Source organism: Hyperolius riggenbachi, chromosome 7, assembly GCF_040937935.1.
Source record: "Hyperolius riggenbachi isolate aHypRig1 chromosome 7, aHypRig1.pri, whole genome shotgun sequence".
Classification (NCBI taxonomy): domain Eukaryota; kingdom Metazoa; phylum Chordata; class Amphibia; order Anura; family Hyperoliidae; genus Hyperolius; species Hyperolius riggenbachi.
The window spans coordinates 289883656-289909894 of record NC_090652.1 but is presented as its reverse complement, the minus strand read 5'-3'; the positions used below and the strand labels follow the sequence as shown (position 1 = coordinate 289909894).

The following is a 26239-nucleotide window of genomic DNA, read 5'->3' as shown; positions in this document are numbered from 1 at the left end:
CACCTAAGAGGACTGGAGGGAAGGCTCTGGATCCCTTAGAGACTTTCCGTTCTTCTCTGTGTCCCCTCGTTCCACCACCAGGCCCTCATTCCAGCCTTTGACTTTACTGTCAAGAGGCCTTCAGGTCTCCTCAGAAGGCCAAGGAAGTATCTGGGTCTCCGAGTACTTCCAAAGACAAACGGCTCAGTACTGCGCGAGCGTGGACTCAGAGAACACCCATAGAGACCGCTGGTGGGAGATGTGAAGGGGGGCCGGACAGTGGAACAAGGGGACACAGACAGGAACAGGAAGGCTCTAAACTGTCCTTCAGTGCATGCAGGACCAGGATTCGTATACTCTTTACCGCCCAAGGCCACTGTCAGCAGCTGTCCCCCTTCAGTATGGATAGCCAGATAACAACCCCCCTCCCAGTATAGGTAGCCAGATGACCTTTCCCCCTCCCTCCAGTTTAGGTAGCCCGTTAACCCTTCCCTCCAGTGTAGGTAGCCAACTGATCCCCCCCCCCTCCAGTTTAGATAGCCTGATGACCCCACCCCTTCCCTCCAGTATAGGTATCCTGACGACCCATCCCTCTAATATAAGAAGCCAGATGACTCTTCCCCTTTCCATATAGATAGCCTGATGACCCTTCTCCCTCCAGTATAGGTAGTAGGGTGACCCTTCCCCCTACTGTAGCCTTCTGTTCACCCGCCCTTGATCCTGTGGTGCCCTAGGCCATGGCCTATGTGGCCTTGGCTTAAATCTGGCCCTGAGTGCATGTAATCAGCCTTCTGTTACTTTGGGTCACTGTTTGAAGAACTGCACACAATTACCAGTAACACATTGTAGATGACCCAGCCATTGAAGGACGCTGCCAAAGATTACGGGTACTGTGATAATGCAAAAACAGAAGTTGTGTTTTCATTGGCTGGATCATCCTTTTGACATCATTGACTAATTTGTACATCATTATTTGGTATAAAGGCTTATGACAAGCAATGTATTACCGGTAATGAGTAATAATTTAACAAAAGTAACTGACCAAAGAAGCCACTTTATAAATAATAAAATACCACATTTATTAAGACTAACCTTTTAAGGCCTCGTCAATGTAGGTCTTATAATATAGAAATCGGTTTGTGTCATCAACATCTGGGTCACTGTCTGTGGCCACACCATTTTCTGTGACGTATATGGGGACATCTCCATACTCTTCTTTGACCCAGTTGAGCAGCCTCCTCATCCCCCAGGCTACTGCCTTATGCACAGAAAGGGCTGTTGATGGCCACCCTAAAGGAACCTCTTCTGTGATATCAAGATCAGTTTCAAAAGATGGAGGGCTCAGTTTAAGTGTTTTGTGTTGAACTATTTTGGTGGTGTAGATGTTAATGGAGAAAACATCAGCTGTGCCCTGGATGTAGGCTTTCTCTTCATCTGTAAAGACAGGAAGTCTGGATGATGAAAGACCCTGCAGAGAACTCTTATGGGCCACTTGCCTCTTCATGGCTTCGGGGTAATCCCCGTTTTTGAAGATAGGGTGAGCAAACCACCCCAGCGTATGCTGTAGATACCGATCAGCAGCTTCAATGTCTCTTAGGCTAGTATAATCTTTAGGTTCTACCCATTCTGTGTTGAGACTTATTGAGATCACTCCTCCCTGGCTTGCTCGATACCTGTCATCATAGGTATGGTAAACCCTGGCATGGGCCTTCAACAAGTTATGAGCCACTTTATAAGGAGCAGTTCCCGGCTCAGATACTGAAGGTGGAATCACACCAAGACCATAGCCCGCTGTCACAATACTGTGTGGCTGATTGAAGGTCATCCAGAACTTGACACGATCTCCAAAGTTCTTAAAACAAAAGTCTGCATAGTCATGGAAAGCATCAAGTACTGCGTCACTTTCCCAACCTCCTATACCCTGGAGAGCTTGAGGAAGATCAAAGTGATAGAGAGTAACCATCGGAGAGATATTATTTGCTAAGAGACCATCAATGAGGTTATTATAATACTCAACTCCTTTTTCATTGTGTGTCCCTCGTCCCGTTGGGAAGATTCTGGACCAGGAGATGGAGAAACGGTAACTGTTCACTCCTAGTGACTTCAGCATGTAAAGGTCAGCATCCAGCTGGTGATAGCTGTCACAGGCTATGTTCCCATTGGCATCTGATGGAATATTTCCTAGTTCTTGGGTGTATGTATCCCAGATACTTGGACCTTTTCCATCTGCATCCCATCCTCCTTCCACTTGATAGGCAGAAGTTGAGACACCCCATTTGAAATTATCTGGAAAGGTTGTGTAATGATACATGTCTCTTTCGAAACTTGTTTGCCCTGAAAATTTCTCCCATACAACTTTAGCCTTTGATGGGACATCTGAAGCTGGAAGGACTGTTAATGTTTTCATGGGCAGCCATGTTGAATTTGGAGGTTTAATTGAATTAGATTTTATAAAGCCATTATTCTCAATTATCGTTGAGAAGAAGTAGGCAGATTTCTTGGGTGTACGTTGTCTGTTCCCATCGCCAAATTCCACGTAGTGAAGACCAAACCTCTGGCTGTAGCCCTCGGGACCTTCAAAGCCATCCAAGAGGGAACGAACTATGTATGAGCTTACGTGCACATCATCAGTCTTGATGGCTGAAGGTTAAAAAATTCAGAAACTTAACGTTTTAGAATATAGTCCCTCTCAGAGAAGAGAATACTGTACATTTTTTGCAAACACACACTTGTTAGATTATGTATTTTCTGAAACTTTCTATTTTTCACCTTTATTTACAAAATACATTTTCATCACACTCCAAGGAAAGAAATATAGTGGTTAACTAGACTTCAATATTACTGGGAGGGAGAAGGCTTCCCAAAAAAAATGGATGTAATAAATGTAAAATGGCTTACCACTAAGAAGGGGCAACGGCAATATTAAAAATACATTTTAATAAACAGGCACAAAAACGATAACACGTTTTGCGGAGCACAGTCCGCTTCCTCAGATCCAATAAAGCAGTGTCTGGGTAGCCAAGGTGCAGAGCTGGGAAAGCCTAAAAACGACAATTGCAGATCTGTCCAGACAGATAGATCGGGGAAACCAATGTTCGTTGGCGGCGATCCTCAATCCATCCGACCATATCTGCCAGTGGGGCTTTATCCCAACTGCTATTGTTTCTGTGAAACTTCCTTTGAAGTTCCCGCAGTGGATCAGTGCTCACTCTTTCTTCCTCCCCCCTCCTCTCCATAAAGCAGTGTGTCTATACAGGGGCGTAACTAGAAATCACTGGGCCCCCCTGCAAAACTTTGGACGGGGCCCCCTCCCCCCATCGCCCCCCCTCGCTTTATGCACAAGTAAACTAAAAACCAATGTTATTCAATTAGCTACTGAACACTTAAATGTGTTTTCCTCATGCAGATAAAAACGGACAGCAATGAAGCACTGCATGCATTTTCTCTATCAATTACATTAGCTTCTGTGATAAAATGTTCATGTTTTCACACATACAGACACAGGTGGTGTGCAGGAAACTCACACAGAAAACTGAAAGACGAGTGTGCTCCCAGACTCAGCTTATTACACACTCTGTCCATCTCAGATGGAGCAGCAGACTTCTCCAGCAGCACTATAATACACAGCACTTGGGGAGAGGAAAAGAGGCTGGGGTAGAGCAGTGCTGTACACAAGACCCTGCTGAACACTGAATAGGGACTGTCTACAAATCTTTCTCTGCAAAACTTTGTATGATTCCTTATCAGTGGCTGAGCAGATGCAGTCATTAGAACAATTGTGCAGAGAGCAGAAAGTTTTTTCTCTCCATACCCTTAGTTGTCAGTCGCTTAGGACAGGGAAGAGAGACTTCTCCCCCTACCGGGCCCAATGCAGCTTCTGGGCCCTAATGCGGCTGCATCCCTTGCAGGGTCTAATGTTACGCCCCTGTGTCTGTACAATGCATGTTCCATAACTGATCTCTAAAAATCCTTTTGGGGGGCAGAATTTAAAAATGTGTTCATGGTTTAACCACTTGAGGACTGCGGTGTTAACCCCCCTAGTGACCAGGTCATTTTTACTTAATTGGGCCACGGCAGCTTTAAGGCAAAGCTGCAGGACCGCACAACTCAGCTCACAAGTGATTCCCCCCTCCTTTTCCCCCCACCAACAGAGCTCTCTGTTGGTGGGGTCTGATCACCCCCACATTGTTTATTTTTTTAAAAATAAATATTTATGTTTTTTATTTTTAAATAAATTTTACTATCTTTTTTTTCTTTCACTTTACCCTCCCTCCCTCTCCCCTGCCGGCCAATCATGTGATCGGCTGTCATAAGCGTCTGCCTATGAGAGCTGATCGCTCTCTTGTCCCCCAGGGGGACAGCCGTGTCACACGGCTGTCCCTAGTACAGCGCTGCTGCAGATCGCAGAGCTGTACAAAGTAGTTAGACGGCGAAACCTCCGTCTAATAGTCTCCCGAGCGGCGATCGCTGCACGGAGACTGAAGGCGGGGCAGAGCTTCGCCCCTGAGCAGGAGATGCGCACGCAGCGTGCGCGCGATCTCCTGCTAACCCCATAGAAGACCGTTCACGCCAATGGGCGTGGAGCGGTCCTGGGGCTGCCGCACTGCTCACGCCAATGGGCGTGGAGCAGTCGGCAAGAGGTTAAGACAACTTGGAAGAAAGAGATACTATGTGAGATCTTGATGCAAATAGTGCTGCAGTGGCATATTTAGAGAGGTGCAAGCATGGCTCGTGTCATGGGCGCCATAGTGCCATGGGCGCCATGCATGCCCCCTCCTTCCTCATGCTGCAACGCAATATTGGGGGAAGCCTCTCACTACCTATACTTGGGATATGGGGGGGGGGGTGGTATTTATACTGGGGACACCTCTCATTAACTTTACTGGGGGAAACCTCTCTCTACCTATATTGGGGGGGAGGGCTACTTATACTAGGAGACATCTCTCACTACCTATACTGGGGGGGGGGGTAGTTATATTGGATGGACACCTGTCACTACCTATACTGGGGGAAGGGAGGGGATACTTGTACTGGGGGCTACTTCTTTCTACCGATGGTGAGGGGACACCTCCCAACACCTATACGGGGGGGGGGGCTGCTTATACTTAGGGACACCTTTCATTACCTATACTGGGTGGATACGTATGATGGGGGGAGGGACACCTCTCAATCCCTATGCCAAAAGCGGCTGTTTATGCTTTTGAGACTGCTCTAACTAACCATACTTAGAGGACAACCAAAACTGGAAGGCTACCTTTACTGGGTGGACTGCCTCTAGCTACTTATACTAGGGTACTACCTCTAGGTACTTATACTGGTGGTTGACTCTAGTGACTTATGCTGTGAGGGGGGAGGGGGCAATTTCAGTGTTTGCTATAAGTGCTACATTACCCAGATACGCCACTGTAGTGCTGTGCATATTACTACAATTACTATAGCTGAGGTTGATACATAATAATTTACTTGATAGGACAAATCCTAAAGAAGCTGATCTATTAGTTATAAACCTTGGTTGAGGTTCGTTACCTTTCAGAGCTTCGTTCATGTAGGTAGTCAGGTATTCCACCCGGCTTGCATCATTAAACACATCTTCTGTCATGGATGTTGGCATCCCATTGCCAGTTATGTATATTGGCAGGCCATCCTTTCCGTATTCCTCCTTGATGAAGTTCAGAAGCCTCCGGAGACCCCATGGTACCACTGAGATCCAAGGAGAGGCTGTAGTTGGCCATGAAGGATCTACAAATGTTGTAAACCCACCAATATCGTGATAGTCAACTACACAATTAGAGGTACTGGAGGCATCAACCAACCGTGACGTGTAGTGGGAGATGCCCAGGAAATCTGCAGTGCCTTTGATATTGATCTTTTCTGCTTCAGTGAAGGTGGGTAATGGTTGCACTGTAATGGAACACTGGAAATTCATCTTCTGGACCTGAGCCTTGACAATATCAGGGTAGTCTCCATTGATGAGAATAGGATGAGCAAACCATCCTAGCATGAACTGGACATACCGCTCTGCAGCACTCACACTATCTGGGTCAGAGGGGCTCATTGGCTCTGCCCAGTCTGAATTCAGAGAAATACCAACTTTACCATTCTGCTGGGCTCTGTACTTATCATTGTAGACATGCCAGGCCTTAGCATGAGCCTTCACAATGTTGTGGGTCACCTATATAAAATATATATATATAAGCATGCTTGGTGTCACAGTACTGCATCCTTTAACATAAGGTCACCACATAATATCACTTCTCTTTCAAACCACTCATAAAAATAGCTTCTAAATTGTAAGCTCGCAAGGTCAGAGACTATCTCCTATTGGGCTTGATTTACAAAAGGGTGCTAACTTAGTTAGCACTCCTAAAAGCCCCTTAGCACGCCTAAAGCCCTTTAGGACGCGCAAAGTTAGCGCGTGCAAAGTTTAGCGCTGCACGGTGCACACGAAACGTTGCACCGGGTGCTCCTAAAATGTTGCACCGGGTGTGCCCGAAATGTATGGTGTGACGTTTCGGGCGCTCCCAGTGCGACGTTTTGGACGCACTGTGGAGCGCTAAACTTTGCGCGTGATCAATAAAAGCTTTGGGCGTGCTAAATGCTTAGCACCCTAGTAAGCACGCCCAAAGCTTTTATGAATTTTACCTTTTGTGAAATGAGCCTATTGTTTCTTATTTTGCTGTAATTTACCATATGAGCCTATATCAATTTTAGTGATGTTTTAAACCGCACATTAACCATGTATGTATTTGTACTAGTATTGCTGGATGTCATGATCATACACTGTCTTGAATGCCTTATGTATATATGTTCCCCAATATTCTATAGGGTCCGATATACTGCTGGGCAGGTGTTTTTCTCTCTCCCATCCCCGTCTCCTGTGTCCTCCCCGCTGGTCTTTCCTGCCCCCTCCACATGTGTGTTCTCATCATCTCTTTCATTCACCCTCCTGCCCTCTGGGACTGCACCACACTGTTACTGAACAAATTGTGTATTTACAAAAAAAAAAAATCTAAAACACCGCATGCAGTATTTCACCACCCGAAATGCCATTACCCACCAGCACTTTGTAAAAGAAGGCCAATGCACTGAGGATCACAGACAGAATACTGTCGGGGCCATGGTCATGACATCACACTGTGGGAGTGGTTTGATCACAATACCAGCCATACGGATGTCCCTGATGATCTATTTGAGAAAATTCCTTTCACAGTTTTCTGACTGCAAATCTGACGGCAGACTGAGCCATGAGGCGAGGGGGAATTCCCTCACACTTCATCTGTTAACTCTGTGTGTGTGAGAGAAAGCTCTGCCTGTCTCTGACTGAGCTCTCTACAGAGAGCAGAGGAAACGTATCTTATGTGCAACATAAACATTGTGTGTGTGAAACCTGACACCTGACAGGCTTTTCATATAACTCTGTTTCAATATTACACTGTTCTTAGCATGTCAGACTGCAGAGATGCATACCTTAAGAAAATGTTTACACAGCTACTTAGACGTTATTTGTACATTGTCATTTTAGAACACTTGATTTGATAGTGTTCCTTTAAGCTGAAACTAAAAGTTCACATATGTAATAGACTTTTGTTTGTGATAGACAAAGGGTTCACTTCCACGCGTACCTTAAATGAAGCGTTTCCTGGATCGGTAATCCCAGGCGCATGTTCTCCAGTCCCGTAACCAGCATAGCTGACCACCCAAGGCTCATGGAAGGTTATCCAGTGCTTCACCCGGTCTCCGAAGTTGCTGAAGCAGAAATCTGCATAATCAGCAAAGGCGTTGATGATAGCCTCGTTCTGCCAGCCATCTGTGTCCTGCAGGGCCTGAGGAAGATCCCAGTGGTACAACGTGACCATTGGTGTGATATTTTCTTCCAGTAGCCTGTTAATCAGTTTATTGTAGTATTTCACCCCTGCCGAACTGACTGTGGACTTCAGTCCTGTTGGGAAGATGCGGGACCAGGAGATGGAGAACTGGTAGACGTTGGCCTGTAGACCCTTCAGGAAAAATGCATCATAGTCGATCTTATTATAACTATCACAAGCCACGTTGCCTGTGGAATTGTCTTTGGCTTGAGCATTGTGTGCAAAAACATCCCATATGGACTGCCCCCTTCCCCCCTCAGCCCAACCTCCTTCCACTTTGAAGGCTGCAGAAGAAGAACCCCAGAGGAAGTCATCTGGAAAGGTTCCAGGCACAAACTCATCACGCTCATCTGGAGACTGGTTGGAGAACTTCTCCCACACTGTTGTTAAGGATGACCGCAAGGACTTCCCTGGATGCTCTATTGTCCTACAACAACGAGAATTCATGATATGTTTTCCACCACCAAGCATACAATATTGTTTATTTTACAACTTGAAGAAGACTTGTGGCCCATAAGCATTTAACTTTTTCTCCTGAGTTTTTCCAAGGAGATAATTGTTCATCTTCTCTTTATAAAACTTTTTAAGCTCTCTGTATTTGAAAAAGTAGCAAAAAGTAGGCAAAAAAGAAAAATCAAAATGATTGTATTTTCTTGCTTGCTGGGGGTTTAAAGGTGAGTTGGAGAACTATGTGAAGTGAGAGGACTATGGAGGCTGCCGTATTTATTTCCTTTCTTTTAGACAATATTAGTTGCCTGGAAGCCCTAGTGATCAGGGCCGGGACAAGGTCCACTACCAATAGAGGCTCGGCTGAACGAGTGTTCCCCCCCCCCCCCCCCACACACACACATTTAAATGAAACTATAAATTATGCACATATACTACTACATATCCACCTCACCACCAGCAGGCAGACGCTGAGAGGGACGTTTAGAAGGGGTCCGGACTGACTCACGCAGTGACCCAGTCACCACCAGACAGCCAGTGTCAGGAATGGGGGGGGCGGGAGCTACCAGCCGCAGTATAGGCTACGTGAGGTGTGATGCACACTGTGCTGGCTCTCTCTCTTTGCATAAAAACACAGGGCTGAAGGGAGAGAGAGCGGAAGCATCATCACCATAGCAACAACATCACGGTGTCAGGAGAAGGGGCGGGATTCAAGCACGCCACAAGCAGAGCTACGAACAGCACAGGCTACTTACGTGAGATGCACGCTGCGCTGGCTCTCTCGCTGTGTATACACGCCCCGCTGGAGAGAGAGAGAGAGCGGCGCCAGAGGCATCATCACTATAGCAACCAGCCTGCAACTACTGGGAGACTGAGGCTGGAGGGAGAAGTAGAGACAATTCACGCCGCCTGCAGCACACTGGCAGCAGAGAAACGGGAGGCATATAGGCTGACATAGCACGGGGCAGGCAGACAGCTAGGAGGGGGAAGAAGCCAATCCTGCGCCCACCACGTGACTTCAATGACCTGCGCTCAGAGGCCTGTGCCTGCCCAGCCTATGTGTCGGCCCGGCCCTGCTAGTGATCTATTGACTGCAGTAGTGTCTGAATCACACCAGAGACAAGCATGCAGCTAAACTTCTTAGATCTGACCATAATGTCAGAAACACCTGCTCAGCTGCATGCTTGTTCAGGGTCTATGGCTAAAAGTATCAGCACGATAGCTGATAGCTGACTATGGCAGAGGATCAGCACAGTAGCCATGCAACTGGTAGGCCTGGTGCACACCAGAGGAGTTTTTCTGTGCGTTTTGAGTTTTTAAATCTGCTGCTAATGTTATCCTATGTGTCTGTGCACACTGGAGCAATGAGGTTTTGTAAAAAACCTCATAGCATTACATTGGGAAGAGCTTTTGAAACCTCTAAAAGCTCTTCCCAATGTAATGCTATGTTGTTTTTTTTACAAAACCTCATTGCTCCAGTGTGCACAGACACATAGGATAACATTAGCAGCAGATTTAAAAACTCAAAACGCACAGAAAAACTCCTCTGGTGTGCACCAGGCCGTATTGTTTAAAAGGAAATAAATATGGCAGCCTCCATATCCCTCTCACTTCAGCTGTCCTTTAAGCAGTGGCATAGCTAGAGATCATGGGGCCCCATAGCAAAACTTTCATGGGGCCCTCAGATGCACTTTTAAAGACACTCTGTACTTAAAAAAAAATTCCCTTGAGGGTACTCACCTCGGTAGGGGGAAGCCTCTGGATCCTATCGAGGCATCCCCCGTCCTCCGGTGTACCACGGCGGTCTCGCTGCAGCCAACGGAACGCACAGCCGACAATTTGTCAGGCTGTGCAATATTTACCTTTTCTGGCTCCAGCGGGGGCGCTGTTGCAGTTCTCCGCTCGGAAACAGCAGATCTCAGTTAGGTGCGCTCTACTGCGCAGTACTTGCACCTGCGCAGTAGAGCAGACCCGACCGCGATGGGGTATTTCCGCCTATTTCGGGGCCAAATTCCACTACTGCGCCGGTGCTGGAGCTAGGAAGGTAAATATTTACATGCCCGCCATTCGGGGAGCTCGATTGCTGCCACCATGGGACGGAGGCGGACGGGGGAAGCCTCGAAAGGATCCATAGGCTTCCCCCTACTGCGGTGAGTACCCCCCAGGGGAACTCACATTCTTACATGGGCAATTTACATTCTCGTGCAATCAACACTGCACATAGTTCATGGACAAAGTTTGAGGGCGGAGGCAGGCCTGGATTAATCTCACAGGAGCCTATAGGCACAGATGTCCTGGCACCTTAGACTTCACCCTCCATGAACCTACAAACACCTGCCGAACCGCACTGCAAGTGTGCTGGCTGTCCCAGCTGTCACTTCTCCCTTACTTCCCTTACCCGTCATAGGTAGCTACAGGTGCCCATTAGTATTAGATAGCTAGAAGTACCCTCAATATTAGGTATCTATAGGTGCCTCCAAGTATTAGGTAGCTGGAGGAACCTCAGTATTAAGTAGCTAGAGGTGCCCCTGACTGAAGGGAAATTTCGTCCGTAGAATGCTGAGAGCTTGGTGAGTAACTGTAACGATTGTAGAACTTTCTCCGTGATCAGCGCACAACGCGTGCGCTGATACGGCGGAAATCCTCCACAAGCGTATAATTGCAGGAACCCAGCAAAAGGTGCTACGCACCTGTAGAGGGAAATTCCTGTCGGCAGATGGCGCTGGGGAGTGCAGAGGAACCAATCCTCTGTACCTCCACAAATGCCAGACAGGAATTGTACGAAGCGCAGAACGCAATCGCAAGAGAAGCGATTGCGAATGAGAACGAGCAAAGGGACAGGTTGTATGTGTGTGCGGCAATCTAGTCGCCACCCCGCGACAGCGCACACACAACAGCAGATACGAAACAGAAACGCAACCGCAAGAAAGGCGATTGCCAGAAGTGACACAAGGCAGATCAGAACAGAATACGAGGATAGCAAAGGCACAGCAAATCATACAATGAGGAGATACGGAAAATAACAAACGCTAGCTAAACGCGAACACCGCACTCATTCGCAACAGTGCACGCGTTTATGCGCGGTCTCCACGTGATAAGCACAATAGAGACAAGCACGCCTAACTAACCACCGACAGACAAACATGAAACAGAGGTCGCGAGCGCTTGCTTAACGGTTACCTCACCGAGCTTCCAGCAAGCGTTCGTAGCAGACAAGACAGACACACGAAAACATGAATAAGCGAACGATAGTATCCACAGCACTAGCAAAAGTGGTTAGCGCGATCCAGGAAGACAGAACAGAAGGATCCACAGTACTAGCGCAGGATGCTAGTGCGATCCAGGTACTGAGTAGCAGAACAGAAGGATCCACAGCACTAGCGCAGGATGCTAGTGCGATCCAGGGAAACAGATCAGAAGGGGCTACCAGTAACAACCGCTGTTCCGGTTAGCACCCAGACACACAGAACGATTTCCTGTCGACCACCGCTGGGACAGGACAATCGTAACAGACAAACAAAACAGATAAGCAATCCTAACTGCACTAAGGAAACCTGCCTAGCGCAGTTTCAGGAATTACTCTAAGCTGATCTTCAAACAGAGAGTAAGGCTGACACTCCTCCAGGAGTGTTTCACAGGAAGGAATCCTTATGACCAGCCAAGCATTGTGGGAAAGACATAGTACTTATACTACACACCTCCAATGAATGTGGCCAGGCAATTTGCATGACAACGTATGCAAATTCCTCAGCAAGCACAAGCTGCAAAACTGACAGAAGGTCTCCTTTCCAGAGTCCTGCAGCATGCAAACCTAAACAATGGTCAAAAGGCTGCCTGCCTGCGCAGGCAGCTAAGCGGATTCTCACAGTAACCTCTCATTTACACTCTGCTCAGGACTCTGCATTGGTAAGCAGGGAGAGAGACACTCGGGGAGGGAAGTGAGCCACCTTTCCATCATCAGGCGCCTGTAGGCACGTACCTACAGTGCCTTATGGTAAATACGACCCTGGGTGGAGGAACACAAAAAAGTGAATGATGAATCTATTAAGTACCACCTGGGCTCCCTATGCTCCACGCCCCATAGCAGCTGTTATAGCTGCTATGGCTATTGCTATGCCACTGGGTTCAAAAGGCATTTTACTGACAAAGGCCCATATGCAATTGACTTTTTCTCAGGAGATAAGGAGATCATTTTTCATCTTGTATTTAAAATAATTTTTTCAGCACTTTGCAATTAAAAACATACCAAACAGTTGATGATAAAGTACTATCAAAATAATTTTGAGTATGTTTTTGCTTACTGGTGGTTTAAAAGTCAATTTATTGCAAGTTGTGAAGATATCACACAGGAGGAAGCTCAGGAGAAAAAGTGCTTTGCATACAGGCCTATGAGCCTGATCCAATTCACATGGGGCCGTATGCTATTCACTTTTTCTCCAAAGTTTTCTCCTCTGAGATAATTTTTCATCTTCTGTTTAGAATAGTTTTTCAGCACTTTGCAGTTGAAAAAGTACCAAAAGTAGGAGAAAAAGTGCTGTCAATATAATTTTCTTATATTATTTTCTTGCTTGCTGGTGTCTTAAAAGGCATTTTATTTATAAGATGTGAAAATATCCCATAGGAGAAAAAGTGAATTGAAAAAAAAAGCAGTTCTATAGACCTGCTGTAATAACAGCACAGGAGATTTAGGCGAGATTTACGGCTATAGCGGCGCACAGTCAGTAACTTCGGCGCAGTCAGAAGTCGGAGCTGAAGTTGCTCTTAAAGCGGAATATAACCCTGCATTTCAACTTAGCTCTAAAACATTATTTACAGCATATTTTATGCAACCAGCATTTTTTTTTACTAAACCAGCATTGGAAGGGTTACACACAGAGCTTTAGTTCCGTGGAGAGAAATGCTGCCGCAGCCGAAGTTTAGATAGATACATTTAAGTAAACACAATGTAACAAGTGTGGAATGTGACACACTGTGCAGGAGCTCCCGGACACAGAGAGAGAATGAGTCACATTCCTCACTTGTTACATTGTGTTTACTTAAATGTATCTATCTAAACTTCGGATGCGTCTGTGTTTCTCTCCACGGAACTTTAAAGCTCTGTGTGTAACCCTTCCAATGCTGGTCTAGTAAAAAAAAAATGCTGGTTGCATATAATATGTTGTAAATAATGTTGTAGAGCAAAGTTGAAATGCAGGGTTATATTCCGCTTTAAAACACTGCAATTCGGCCTCCAGCGATAGCTGGAAGACGAATTACATCATTCCTCACGATCCACGTGGACCTAGAGGGGGAATAGTAATTAACGGAAACTTGTGCAGCAGCAGGATAAGCCATATTGTGCACCCAAGTCTCCCGGCGGCCAGTTCATATGTATGCCTATAGACTCCTGGGGGCCCAATCCAATTCAGTTTTTCTCTTAAAGAGGAACTCCAGTGAAAATAATGTAGTAAAAAAAGTGCTTCATTTTTTACCATAATTATGTATAAATGATTTAGTCAGTGTTTGCTCATTGTAAAATCTTTCCTCTCCCCGATTTACATTCTGACATTTATTACATGGGGACATTTTTACTGTGGGCAGGTTATGTAGCTGCTCCTAGCTGTTTTGGCTGTTAGAGACAGCTGGAAACAGCTAATTCCTGTCTGTGAACATTGTTACATTGTAACAAACTGCCCAAAGTACCGCGGTACTCAGAGCTTCTTGTGGGAGGGGTTTCAGCACAAAATCAGTAATACAGCGCCCCCTGATGGTCTGTTTGTGAAAAGCAATATATTTCTCATGTAAAAGGGGGTATCAGCTACTGATTGGAATAAAGTTCAATTCTAGGTTGGAGTTTCTCTTTAAGGTTTCTTGTAGGAGATCATTTTTTTCTTCTGTTTAAAATAACTTTTCAGCAATCTTCAATTGAAAAAGTACCGAAAGTAGGAGAGTACTGTCCAAAATAATTTCTTGCTTGCTGGTAATTTCAAAAGCAATTTAAAATGCAATGTATTGCCAAGTTTGAAAATATGACTTAGGAAAAAACTCAGGAGAAAGCGTGATTTGCATATGACCCTTTTCCTCCTAAGTTTTCTCCTAGGAGTTCATTTTTCATCTTCTGTTTAAAATAACTTTTGCACTCTGCAATTGAAAAGGCACCAAAAAGTACTGCCAAAGTTATTCTGAGTATTTGACTTTAGTAATTTTTCAAGAAGCGAGTAGGGACTAGGGAGGTGAGGATGAACAGAGACAGGCAATGCACAGAGGTATGTTAGTCCAGCATGAACACACTTTGGGCTTACCTTAGGTAGCTTTGCCTAGGGTCAAGTGAGCATCACATTAACCTTTATCCAGGGGCATAACAATAGACCCTGCAAGGGATGCAGCCGCAGGGGGCCCAGAAGCCACAGGGGGCCCCGTTCTGAGAGACTGACAACTTAGGCGCCGTTCACATTACAAACGCGGACGGGCACGCACGCGGAACGCAACGTGTACGAACGCACGCCATCCGCGTTTGTATGCGTTGCGTGGCTGATCCCATCACTAAGAAGTGAATGGGACAGCCATGCGTTTTGGCAAAAAATGCGTGCAGCATGCGTTCCCGGACCGCACAGGTCCGGAACGCATGCAGTGTGAACGTCAGACATTGCACTCTATGCAATGTCTGATGTCGTGCGTGTCGGCCACCTGCACACGTTTTCAAAACGCGGCTGGAAATGCGTGCAGTGTGAACGGGGCCTAAGGGCAAGGGGAAAAAACTTTCTGCTCTCTGCACAATTGTTCTAATGACTGCATCTGCTCAGCCACTGATAATGAGTCATACAAAGATTTGTAGACAGTCCCTATTCAGGGGGAGGGGGCCCCATACAAAGTTTTGCAGGGGGGCCCAGTGATTTCTAGTTACGCCCCTGCCTTTATCCTCCTCCCTAATTTTAAAAATGTGAGCACTGACTCACCAGACTTACCCTTTTCCAACATCAAATGACCGCAGCAGAAATCCACTGACATCATATCCCAGGAGTAAATTCCCAGAGCCAGCCACGTCTGAAAATGCAAAGTACCATAAATGTATCATTATTTATATAGCAATGAGATCTTCCGCAGCACGTTACAGAGTACATAGTCATGTAACTGACTGTCCTCAGAGGAGCTCACACTCTAACCCCTACCATAGTCATATGTCCATTGTAGTCTAGGGCCTATTCAGGGGGAAGCCAATTAACTTATCTGTATGTTTGTGGGACGTGGGAGGAAACTGAAGTGCCGGAGGAAGCCCAAGCAGACACAAGGAGAACATACAAACTCCTTGCAGATAGGGTGAGAGATCAGTGAACAGGAGATGCTCTGCTGTACGCACTACAATTGTGCAACAATAGCAGCTGGCCAATTGGATCTAAAGGTGCACATACACATCTTCATTGGTTATCTCCTGGATTGATCCCCTCAGGTGACAGTATAGGGCCTACAGGTCCTTACAGGTGTGTACACACCTATGACTTGTGTCGCCATTTGGTGATCAGGAGGTCCTGATCCCCTTGTGCGACATCGCTGGGCTGGCCAATACAGATTCCTGTCAGCTGTGCAGCTGATGACGCATGCTGCTGTTATGGGGGCTGGCAGAGGGCCAATCGGAATGGCGCATGCGTGGTGGCAGGAGGGGGAGCGGCATCTTTAAAGAAGTTGTCTGGCCATCAAGTGAGTTCACCGCTAGCGAGTTGGGGGTCGGGAGGCAGCCGTACACACGCTTGATTAAAATCTATCAAGTAATCAAGCATGTGAAGGACGGGACTTTGCATTCCATCCCCGCAACAGACACAATGGACATGTTTGAATGGTTACTTAACATGGGATTCATTGGCATGTCCATTGCGGAAAACATTCTGACTTGGCGTTCACAGTGCGCGTTCACCTAGCCTATATCACCATGTGGAGTTGAAAAACTTCTGAAAGTAATTTTTTTAAGAACAAGTATACATTATAGGACCTATTCCTATTTAATGTCCAGTCCAATGGTGATTTGCGGAGCTCTCCTTTAAGCAGTCAAATGGAACCATGCCTGCCTGTGTCTATGCCCAACCCCCGGATTTACCTCACAGGAGCCTATAGGCACAGATGTCCTGGCACCCTAGACTTTTCCCTCCATGAACCTACAGACCTCCGCCGAACCGCATCGCAAGTGTGCTGGCTGTCCAAGCTGTCACTTCTCCCTTACTTCCCTTGCTGGTCATAGGTAGTTACATGTGCCACTTCGTATTAGGTAGCCAGAGCTATCCTCAGTTATAAGTAACCAGAGGTGCTCCCAAGTATTAGGTAGCTAGAGATGCCACCAGTTGAAGTAAGATCTGGTCAGTGGAATGCCAGGAGCAGGATCAATAACCACATTTACACTCTCATCAGGACTCTGCATCAGGACTCTGCATAGGTAAGGCAGGAGGGAGGTACTGTAAGAGTGGAGTGAGCCACCTTTCCATCACCAGGCGCCTGTAGGCAGGTGCCTATAGTGCCTTATGGTAAATCCGACCCTGCTTACATCATCATGACTGACACATGGAGCAATAAAACTATTAATCTCTCATTATATACATTAAAAAGATTAAGAAATTGAATTACCTTCTGCTGCTCGAATGGCTGGGAGATACTTTCTGTCTGCATCCGAGGGGCAGCCACTGAGAGACAGAGTGAAAACCAGGACCGGCAGATCTGTCTTGATGCTCTGCAAAATCATACAGATACTTACAGAAAATATCAGGAAAGCTGCCTATAAATCTAAACAGCCTCCCCCCCCCCCCCCATCAGATATACTGCCGCACAGGGGCGTCGCTAGCCCTGTTTTAGGGGGGCACGTGCCCCCAATCTTTCCTGGGGTGCCACGGATCTCCCGGCCGCCGCTGCCCCCTTTGTCAGCGGCTCCCTCCAGCCGCCGCCGCCGCGTCTCAGACCTCAGGATCAGGCGGCGAGCCGGCGACCAATCGTGCGGGCGCTAGGACCCAGCGCCCGCACTGATATGCGGAAGTGACATCACTTCCGCATATCGAGCGGGTGCGTCCAGCGCCCGCTCGTACATCTGGTCGGGTCGCCGCTGATCCTGAGGTCTGCTGAGAGGTAGGGGGGGTAGGGGAGGTAGGGGGAGGGGGGGGGGCGGCTAGAGAGGGGGCCTCCCTGTCACTCACTCACTCCCTCCCTAAAGGGGCTCCCTGGCACTCACTCACTCCCTAAAGGGGCTCCCCTGGCACTCACTCACTCCCTAAAGGGGCTCCCTGGCACTCACTCACTCCCTAAAGGGGCTCCCTGGCACTCACTCACTCCCTAAAGGGGCTCCCTGGCACTCACTCACTCCCTAAAGGGGCTCCCTGGCACTCACTCACTCCCTAAAGGGGCTCCCTGGCACTCACTCACTCCCTAAAGGGGCTCCCTGGCACGCACTCACTAAAGGGGCTCCCTGGCACGCACTCACTCACTAAAGGGGCTCCCTGGCACGCACTCACTCACTCACTAAAGGGGCTCCCTGGCACTCACTCACTCCCTAAAGGGCCTCCCTGTCACTCACTCACTCCCTAAAGGGGCTCCCTGTCACTCACTCACTGCCTAAAGGGGCTCCCTGTCACTCACTCACTGCCTAAAGGGGCTCCCTGTCACTCACTCACTGCCTAAAGGGGCTCCCTGTCACTCACTCACTGCCTAAAGGGGCTTCCTGTCACTCACTCACTGCCTAAAGGGGCTTCCTGTCACTCACTCACTGCCTAAAGGGGCTTCCTGTCACTCACTCACTGCCTAAAGGGGCTCCCTGGCACTCACTCACTGCCTAAAGGGGCTTCCTGGCACTCACTCACTGCCTAAAGGGGCTTCCTGGCACTCACTCACTGCCTAAAGGGGCTTCCTGGCACTCACTCACTGCCTAAAGGGGCTCCCTGGCACTCACTCACTACCTAAAGGTGCTCCCTGTCACTCACTATCGGGGTCCCTGTCACTCACTACCTAACTGGAGGCGCCTGTCACTCACTAGCTAACCTGGGGGTCCCTGTCACTCACTACCTAACTTGGGGGGGCTACCATATTAAGGGGGCATTCTGCCTATTTATGTGAAATGCTGTCTATTTATGTGCCTCATGACTGCTGAATGTGTCTTGTTGGGAGCCTTATGATTTGTTAGGGGCCTCATGATTGCTGAATTTGTCTTGTTGGGGGCCTCATGATTTGTTGGGGGCCTCATGATTGCTGAATTTGTCTTGTTGGGGGCCTCATGATTGCTGAATTTGTCTTGTTGGGGGCCTCATGATTTGTTGGAGGCCTCATGATTGCTGAATTTGTCTTGTTGGGGGCCTCCTGATTTGTTGGGGGCCTCATGATTGCTGAATATGTCTTGTTGGGGGTCACATGATTGCTAACTGCGAGACTATGGGAAAAGCTGAATCCTTATCATATGAGACAATAGCATTAAACCTACTTTTTTAGCGTTTTAAAACAGAAAATAAAACTGGGAGGTTCTAAAAAATTGAATACATTTTTCAGGAGTAGGATGGATGAAATTGTTTATCTTCACAGTTTATTTTCAACTTGGATTTTCCATAATGTTCATGTATGAGTTAAAACGTTTGTACAGTATTTAGTTTAAATTGCTGTTGCCACTTTGCGATAGATACCGGTAAGTGACTTTTGGGTTGCAGTTTGGGCACTCGGCCTCCAAAAGGTTCGCCACCACTGTCCTAATCTGATGTCCCACCATTGCTAGGTTCATGTAAATTTGTCTCCACCCGTTACCACACCTATATTCTGGTCCATGGCCCACCCATTTTTTGGTGCGGCGCGATAAGCACGCCACACAACGTGATCGTCATATTTTTGGCACGCTAGCTGCAGTGTGCTGAATTCTGCTGCCTACAGTATGTACAGTATACGCTGTTCTCTAGTGCTTGCACTGTGTGCTGATTTACCTCCAGTGTGTACAGTGTAAGGTGTTACTCTGTGCCTTTATTGATTGTAAACCAGCTGTATTGTATGCTGATCCCTGCTACTTTCAGTATGTACAGTATTAGCTGTAAAGCCTGGTACACACATACAATTTTGATTAGCCAATTTTAGCTCTGTTCATAAAATTCATTGTCTGTTGGCCCACTTACTGCACGGGGGTGGGAAATTGGGGGTCAGTGATTGACCAATCAAAATTGTATGTGCGTATACATCTTTGATCTATGCCTATACTGATTGTAAATGATCGAAATAAAGGACAGGGGGCTCCGTCCAATATTTCGATGGGCAGGCCCGTTATCCGTAGCTTACACCGCTGCTAAGTTCATGTACATTTGGCCCCACCCATGGCCACGCCCACTCACCGCATGGCCACGCCCATTTATGTACCTCCCCTCCTGGTGCCCACAGGTGCCACTGATCTCCAGGGACCCTAGAAACGCCCCTGCTGCCGCACCTGTCCACCTAATGGTCAGTGTGCCTCTTCAGTGCCCAGTGTACTATACTTTACCTGTCCTTGTCTGTCGCTGGCTCCAGGGACCATCCTTCGTCCACACACGTTCCCGACGTGGTTGCCAGAGTAACGTGGGTGTGTGATGTCACACACACACCCACGTGTACGCCGACAACCACGTGGGGGCGTGTATGGACAGAGGACAACGGCCGGAACCACTCGCCATTACTCCTATGCACCCGACCAACCACAACAACCCAACGTCTTGCAGCAGGTCCAACTCATGCAACAAAATTCGGCCCAATATTGGTCACATCGTCGAACGTGGCAGCACCGATTTTCATCTGATTAGATTATAATAATTAAATCGTATGGTGGATCGGCCGCCAAGTCGCCTGACGTATTGCAACCTTAACTCTGGCGGATCATTGCCACCACCACCACCACTCACCAGTGCTACGTGACACTTCTGGAGATACTGATCACGTGTAGATGTAGGCTCCGCAGAGGAGGACACTGGCGTGAGTGCAGACACACAGGGGGAGTGCTGCAGGACAGGTGGCAGGTCACACAGTTTCCGAAGTTTCACGTCATATGTGACTCTGCACTGTAATTTATTGATGGCACAACCACATTGATTTCCAGGACTAGTAAAAGTGTTTATTTGTGGGCAGGGTTGGCAAGAGGGCAGCTGGAGATAGGGGCCTTGGACTGTAAAAAGTACAAATCGGATCCTGCTGGAGAGTGATGGCAGCAATGATCTGCCAAACAGAGTTACGCTATAAGTGTGTGTTTTCTATTTTTTTAAATGAAATGCTTTCATCAGTTGTACAGAGATCAATTCAAGGTCGGTCGGCACACCAATTCAAGTTTCCAAGTACATTTATTGAATGCACAGCATGACAATTGTTTCGGGGCCACAGAGGGTCCCCTTCATCAGATAAGTGCAGACATATGAGTGATACAAAATCCAAGCACATTTATATATAAACCAACAGTGATCAATCACCAGGCATCAGCAGAGAAAAGATCCTCCCCCTCAATTACCATACATAATCTAATTACAATGCATCCATATCACAGTGAAATCAACAATCTTTGTCCCATAGCTGACCTGTATGATTAGTAGCTTCAGATCAGAGTGTACATCCACCCCATCGTGTCCACCATCCTCAGCGAGTCCATGGTGTGAATATTGGGGACTGCAAAATATCAGTTTGCAATCAAAATCCGCGCTGTCCGCCGCCCATAGCACAAATCAGCCGTCAGGCTGATAGCACCATATCCGGAAGTGTCCATGGCAACCTGACAGGCAGGCCGCCATGGCCAATCAGAACGCGGCTGGGAGTGGTTACAGCTCTGCGCAGTAGAACTGTGGCATCGCGCTGGAACGAAGCGGTGGGCGTGGCCCTGCCAGCAACCTGACGGCTGACGCGGCCAATCATGCGCATAACTGGAATGGTGACAACTCAGTACACCAAGAACGAGCGGTGGGCGTGGTCCGCACGGACATCACTGCCCTCCATGGCCGAAAGGCTCTCCATTGGCTGGGGGGCGCGGCAATACGCGCTGCCACCCTGCCTACTCGTCTCCGCTCTGGGTAACCATAGTTACCCCATAGCCAACTGTGTAAGAGGGGGACACGATGGGATGGATGATGTATCAAAAACAGGTGGCACTACTGCCATCAAATAAATATGGTAAACAGAGAGAGAGGAGAGAAAAGAGTAAGAATATGCAGCAATGGGAGGACAAAGAGAGGGTGGGGAAGAGTGAGAAAATGAAAACAAAAGGGGAAATAAAAGAAAGAAAGGAGATGCCAAACATATATGAAATAAAAACAGTGCAGCATGTGAATTAAATATTCAGAGGGCGGCTGAGGTGCCCCCGTATACTACACAACTCTATACTCTTTGAACAAACAAGAAGAATGTAATACTGAGCACTTAAAACCCAAATTCAGCTTTTCTAGCAAGTTAATGAATATGACAGTTTCATCTGTCATCCAGGAAGCAAGTCAGAGGATTAGTTTGATTCAAGCCTTTCGGTTGCAATGTTTCTAATGTATAGATCCAATATGCTTCCCGCTGTAGGAGTAATTTGTCCCTATTACCACCTCTCCTTGGTTTTTTCACGTGATCAATCACCAGTCCTCTTAATTCGCTAACTCGATGACCCCTTTCAACAAAATGCATTGCAACTGGTTTTGTAACATCTAGCGTTTTATTTTTCAATCTCGCTTCTATAGCTATTTTGATGTCACTCCTATGGTGCTGGAACCTCACCTTAAAGGCACTCGTAGTTTTACCAACGTATCCCATGCCGCATGGGCATTTGAGCATGTAGACACAGAACTCGGTATTGCAATTATAATAATCACGTATGAAGTACTTTCCACCACTGCAAGGGTGCGTAAAATGCTCACCAGTAATCAATGAATTGCACACGTTACAATTTTGACATCGATAACATCCTTTTCTGTCAGAAAATTTAAATGGTGTGCTGCAATATTTGTCATAGGGATCTGCTTGTACCAGCATGTCTTTCAGACTTCTGTTTGATCTATAGGAGAACAAAGGTTTCTCTTTAAGTAACGGATTCAAACTAGCGTCTGCTTGCAATATGGACAGGTTTTTTGCTACACAGTTTTTAATGCGTCCTGACATGGGGCTGTAATCTTGTACAAAAGGGATGCCATTCTTGCTTTCCCGTGTGGCCCTCCCCTGATGTATCTCTCTAGCTTTAATGATGGCATTTGCCAGCACATTTTCCGGGTATCCTCTCTCAATGAATCTCCATCTCATACATTCAAGTTCGGATTCAGCATCCTCACCGAAAGTGCAAATCCTTAAGACCCTAAGGAATTGCGAAACTGGTAGGCCCTTCATAAGATGAGTTGGGTGTGCACTATTGTATTGTAACAATGTGTTGCGGTCGGTGGGTTTCCTATACAAGGTTGTTATAAGCCCACCTTCTGTTTTCTTCACCAGGACATCTAAGAATGGCACTTCCTGATGTGAGATCTCCGGATTGAACACTATACCTGCAAACAAGGAATTCAGATATACAACAAATTCCCTCAACGCTTCATGCCCGCCATTCCATATCACAAACACGTCGTCTATGAATCTAGTCCAAAAGACGACGTGTCTGCGATACAACGGCGAATTATAGACCCTGTCCTCCTCTAGGTATCCCACAAACAAATTTGCATAGGCCGGAGCTGCCGAGCTGCCCATGGCAGTCCCCCGACCCTGTCTAAACCAAGTCTTTTCAAATTTAAAGCAGTTTGTAGTGAGTATCAATTCTAACCCTGCTAGAATAAATTCTGTAGGTAGCAAACAATTATTCGATTTCAGTAAAAAGTGTCTTACCGCCTCCAGTCCTGCTGTATTTGGAATTGATGTGTAAAGAGACCCTATATCCATTGTACACAGGATCATCTCCCGAGTGTCAACTGTAATCTGTTCCAATTTCCTCAGGAAGTGATTGGTATCCTTGAGATACGCAGGTAAGGACTGCACAATCGGCTGTAACTGAAAATCAATAAACTGTGCGATCGGCTGTGTGACAGAGTCTGTGCCTGAAATGATTGGACGGAACTTCAGTGGTGTGAGTCCCTTATGGATTTTTGGCAACCCGTATATAACAGGTCGCTGTGGGAAATCCAGAAGTAGAAACTCTTTCTCACTTTCTGTAATCCAGTTGTTGTTGATACTAAGCATAAGGAGGTCATCGAGTTGTTTCAAAATCCTCGAAGTTGGATCGCTCACAACTTCTTGGTAACTGGTGTGATCTGCCAGCATTTCTTTAATGCCCGTACTGTACTGTTTATAATCCATGATTACGATGGCTCCCCCCTTATCTGCGGGTTTAATGATAATCTCTTTGTTATTCTTCAATGATTTAATGGCTTGTCTTTCATTCCATGTAAGATTAGACTTATTCACTCCACTGTTCCTGTTGTGGTGTAAGACCTCATGCCTCACTGTGTTAGAAAAAGTTTCTATGCTGGAAAAGGAGCCGGGTGGTATAAACGCACTCTTTAACTTAAACCTGAAGGTTTGTGTTGCTGGAGTAGTGCTTGGTTTTCCATAGAAGAATTGCTTCAATTTCAACATGCGTTCATATTTGAAGAGATCTACCTCAAATTTAAAGGGATCAAACTTTGCAGTCGGACAAAATGAAAGCCCCTTTGAAAGGACCCCCATTTCGTGTTTACTGAAAATACTGCTACTTAAATTAATCACTGGTGACTCTGACTCACGCTCCTGGTGTATGGGCGTTGTGGTTGAGATCCTCCTCCTTTTGGTTTTCCCCCTCCTGGGGTGCCTCCTTTTGCGTCCCCCTGAAACCCCGATGGACCAGGGGTATCACTCTCGGATGACGGATTCTCTGTAGGAACGTCAGAGTCCGGATTTGGTTTGGGTCTGGGTTTGGGGCGTGGTCCACCTCGTGGTTTCGGTCTCCCTCTAGGTGGCTGTCCTCTCCTTTGATTTGCTCCTGTCACCCACGGATATATACCGTCTTGGTGGTCCTGACAGATTTGTCTGTATTTTTCCCGTTTCCTTTGCTGAACTTGCGCTTTATAATTCTCGGTTTCTTTGTTGATCACCTTGATTTGCTCTGCAAGTTTGGTATCAGCAATCTTCAATTCGTCCAACCTGGTTTGTATGGGTAATAGCTCCTTTTCTACTTGGGTTAACAATACTCTAACTTCTTCAATGATCATGAGCATGTAGTTGAGCGAGTGTTGCGTGGACAATGCGCACCATCTATCGCAGAACTCCCTCTTGTTCCGGCTGATCGTTGGTTGTATACCCAATCTAAAGCCTTTGGGGATTTTTTTGTTGCGATAATATTCCGATAGTGTGTGGCCGTGGAGCTCCAGATCAACTTTGCGCTTTTTGAGGCGACGTAAAACCTTCAATAGATCTGTGGTGTTGTCCTCGCCAAGGCCATCACTCCTCACATCGGGAAATAAGATATTTTCGATATCTTCCTGTGTGTAATTAAATGTTGGTTCGCTGGAATCCTCGGCCATCCTCCAAAAGGTAAAGCAGTTAAAAACAATGTCGGCCTCACAACCTGACCGACCTGTTATCTGCAGATGCTGAAAAAGTCTTTATTCCAGAATGCGTCAGAAAGATCGCAGTCGTCACGGGGGTGCTCACTCCAATTGCTTCAAATTCCAATGCAGTAACCGATTTTAGGAAAGGCACACCTTGCCGTGAGTAGTTGGGTGCACAACCTTGACGTGGAAGCAACATCAGTTCAATACGATCAATTCAAGGTCGGTCGGCACACCAATTCAAGTTTCCAAGTACATTTATTGAATGCACAGCATGACAATTGTTTCGGGGCCACGGAGGGTCCCCTTCATCAGATAAGTGCAGACATATGAGTGATACAAAATCCAAGCACATTTATATATAAACCAACAGTGATCATTTACCAGGCATCAGCAGAGAAAAGATCCTCCCCCTCAATTACCATACATAATCTAATTACAATGCATCCATATCACAGTGAAATCAACAATCTTTGTCCCATAGCTGACCTGTATGATAAGTAGCTTCAGATCAGAGTGCACATCCACCCCATCGTGTCCACCATCCTCAGCGAGTCCATGGTGTGAATATTGGGGACTGCAAAATATCAGTTTGCAATCAAAATCCGCGCTGTCCGCCGCCCATAGCACAAATCAGCCGTCAGGCTGATAGCACCATATCCGGAAGTGTCCATGGCAACCTGACAGGCAGGCCGCCATGGCCAATCAGAACGCGGCTGGGAGTGGTTACAGCTCTGCGCAGTAGAACTGTGGCATCGCGCTGGAACGAAGTGCTGCAGGACAGGTGGCAGGTCACACAGTTTCCGAAGTTTCACGTCATATGTGACTCTGCACTGTAATTTATTGATGGCACAACCACATTGATTTCCAGGACTAGTAAAAGTGTTTATTTGTGGGCAGGGTTGGCAAGAGGGCAGCTGGAGATAGGGGCCTTGGACTGTAAAAAGTACAAATCGGATCCTGCTGGAGAGTGATGGCAGCAATGATCTGCCAAACAGAGTTACGCTATAAGTGTGTGTTTTCTATTTTTTTAAATGAAATGCTTTCATCAGTTGTACAGAGAGGACTGTCCTAATTGTACACATGCTAGATAGTTCTCAGCCGAGGCGTGTGTGTGTGTGTGTGTGTGTGTGGTGGCCCCCCGATCCTCCCCGATGAGTTGCCAAGAGATCTGGACTGGTGGAGCGTTTTGGTTGAGGCTGATCCTATTGTTCTCCTACTCAGCCTATAGGTAACTGGTGCATTAGTACATAAATCACCAGAGGGATCAAGCAGAGATCCCGGTGGGCGACAGTAATTGTGAGTATGTACACACCTTAACCCACCCCTAACCACTTCTCATTGTGCCACTAATCTGTCTTGAATCCTTTGATGTATTATGTGTATCATTTGTCACATCATAGTATAATGTTTTTTTGGCTTGTGTCATATGTGTTAAATAAAGCTATTTTTATCATGAACACTGTCACTGCAGTAAAC

At 46.8% G+C, this 26239-nt stretch overlaps 1 protein-coding gene across 1 annotated transcript in view; it reads right to left on the bottom strand.

The window, feature by feature from the left end:
- LOC137526171 (uncharacterized) overlaps nucleotides 1-26239 on the bottom strand; it is a 131285-nt gene that overhangs the window by 20098 nt on the left and 84948 nt on the right. The window contains exons 21-27 of the mRNA XM_068247391.1: nucleotides 23957-24793; nucleotides 23064-23855; nucleotides 16881-16983; nucleotides 15236-15314; nucleotides 7602-8313; nucleotides 5506-6151; nucleotides 1072-2619 (exon numbers count right to left, since the gene is read on the bottom strand). Of these exons, the coding sequence (XP_068103492.1) occupies nucleotides 1072-2619; nucleotides 5506-6151; nucleotides 7602-8313; nucleotides 15236-15314; nucleotides 16881-16983; nucleotides 23064-23855; nucleotides 23957-24793 (4717 nt within the window). The remainder of the gene's footprint in view (nucleotides 1-1071; nucleotides 2620-5505; nucleotides 6152-7601; nucleotides 8314-15235; nucleotides 15315-16880; nucleotides 16984-23063; nucleotides 23856-23956; nucleotides 24794-26239) is intronic.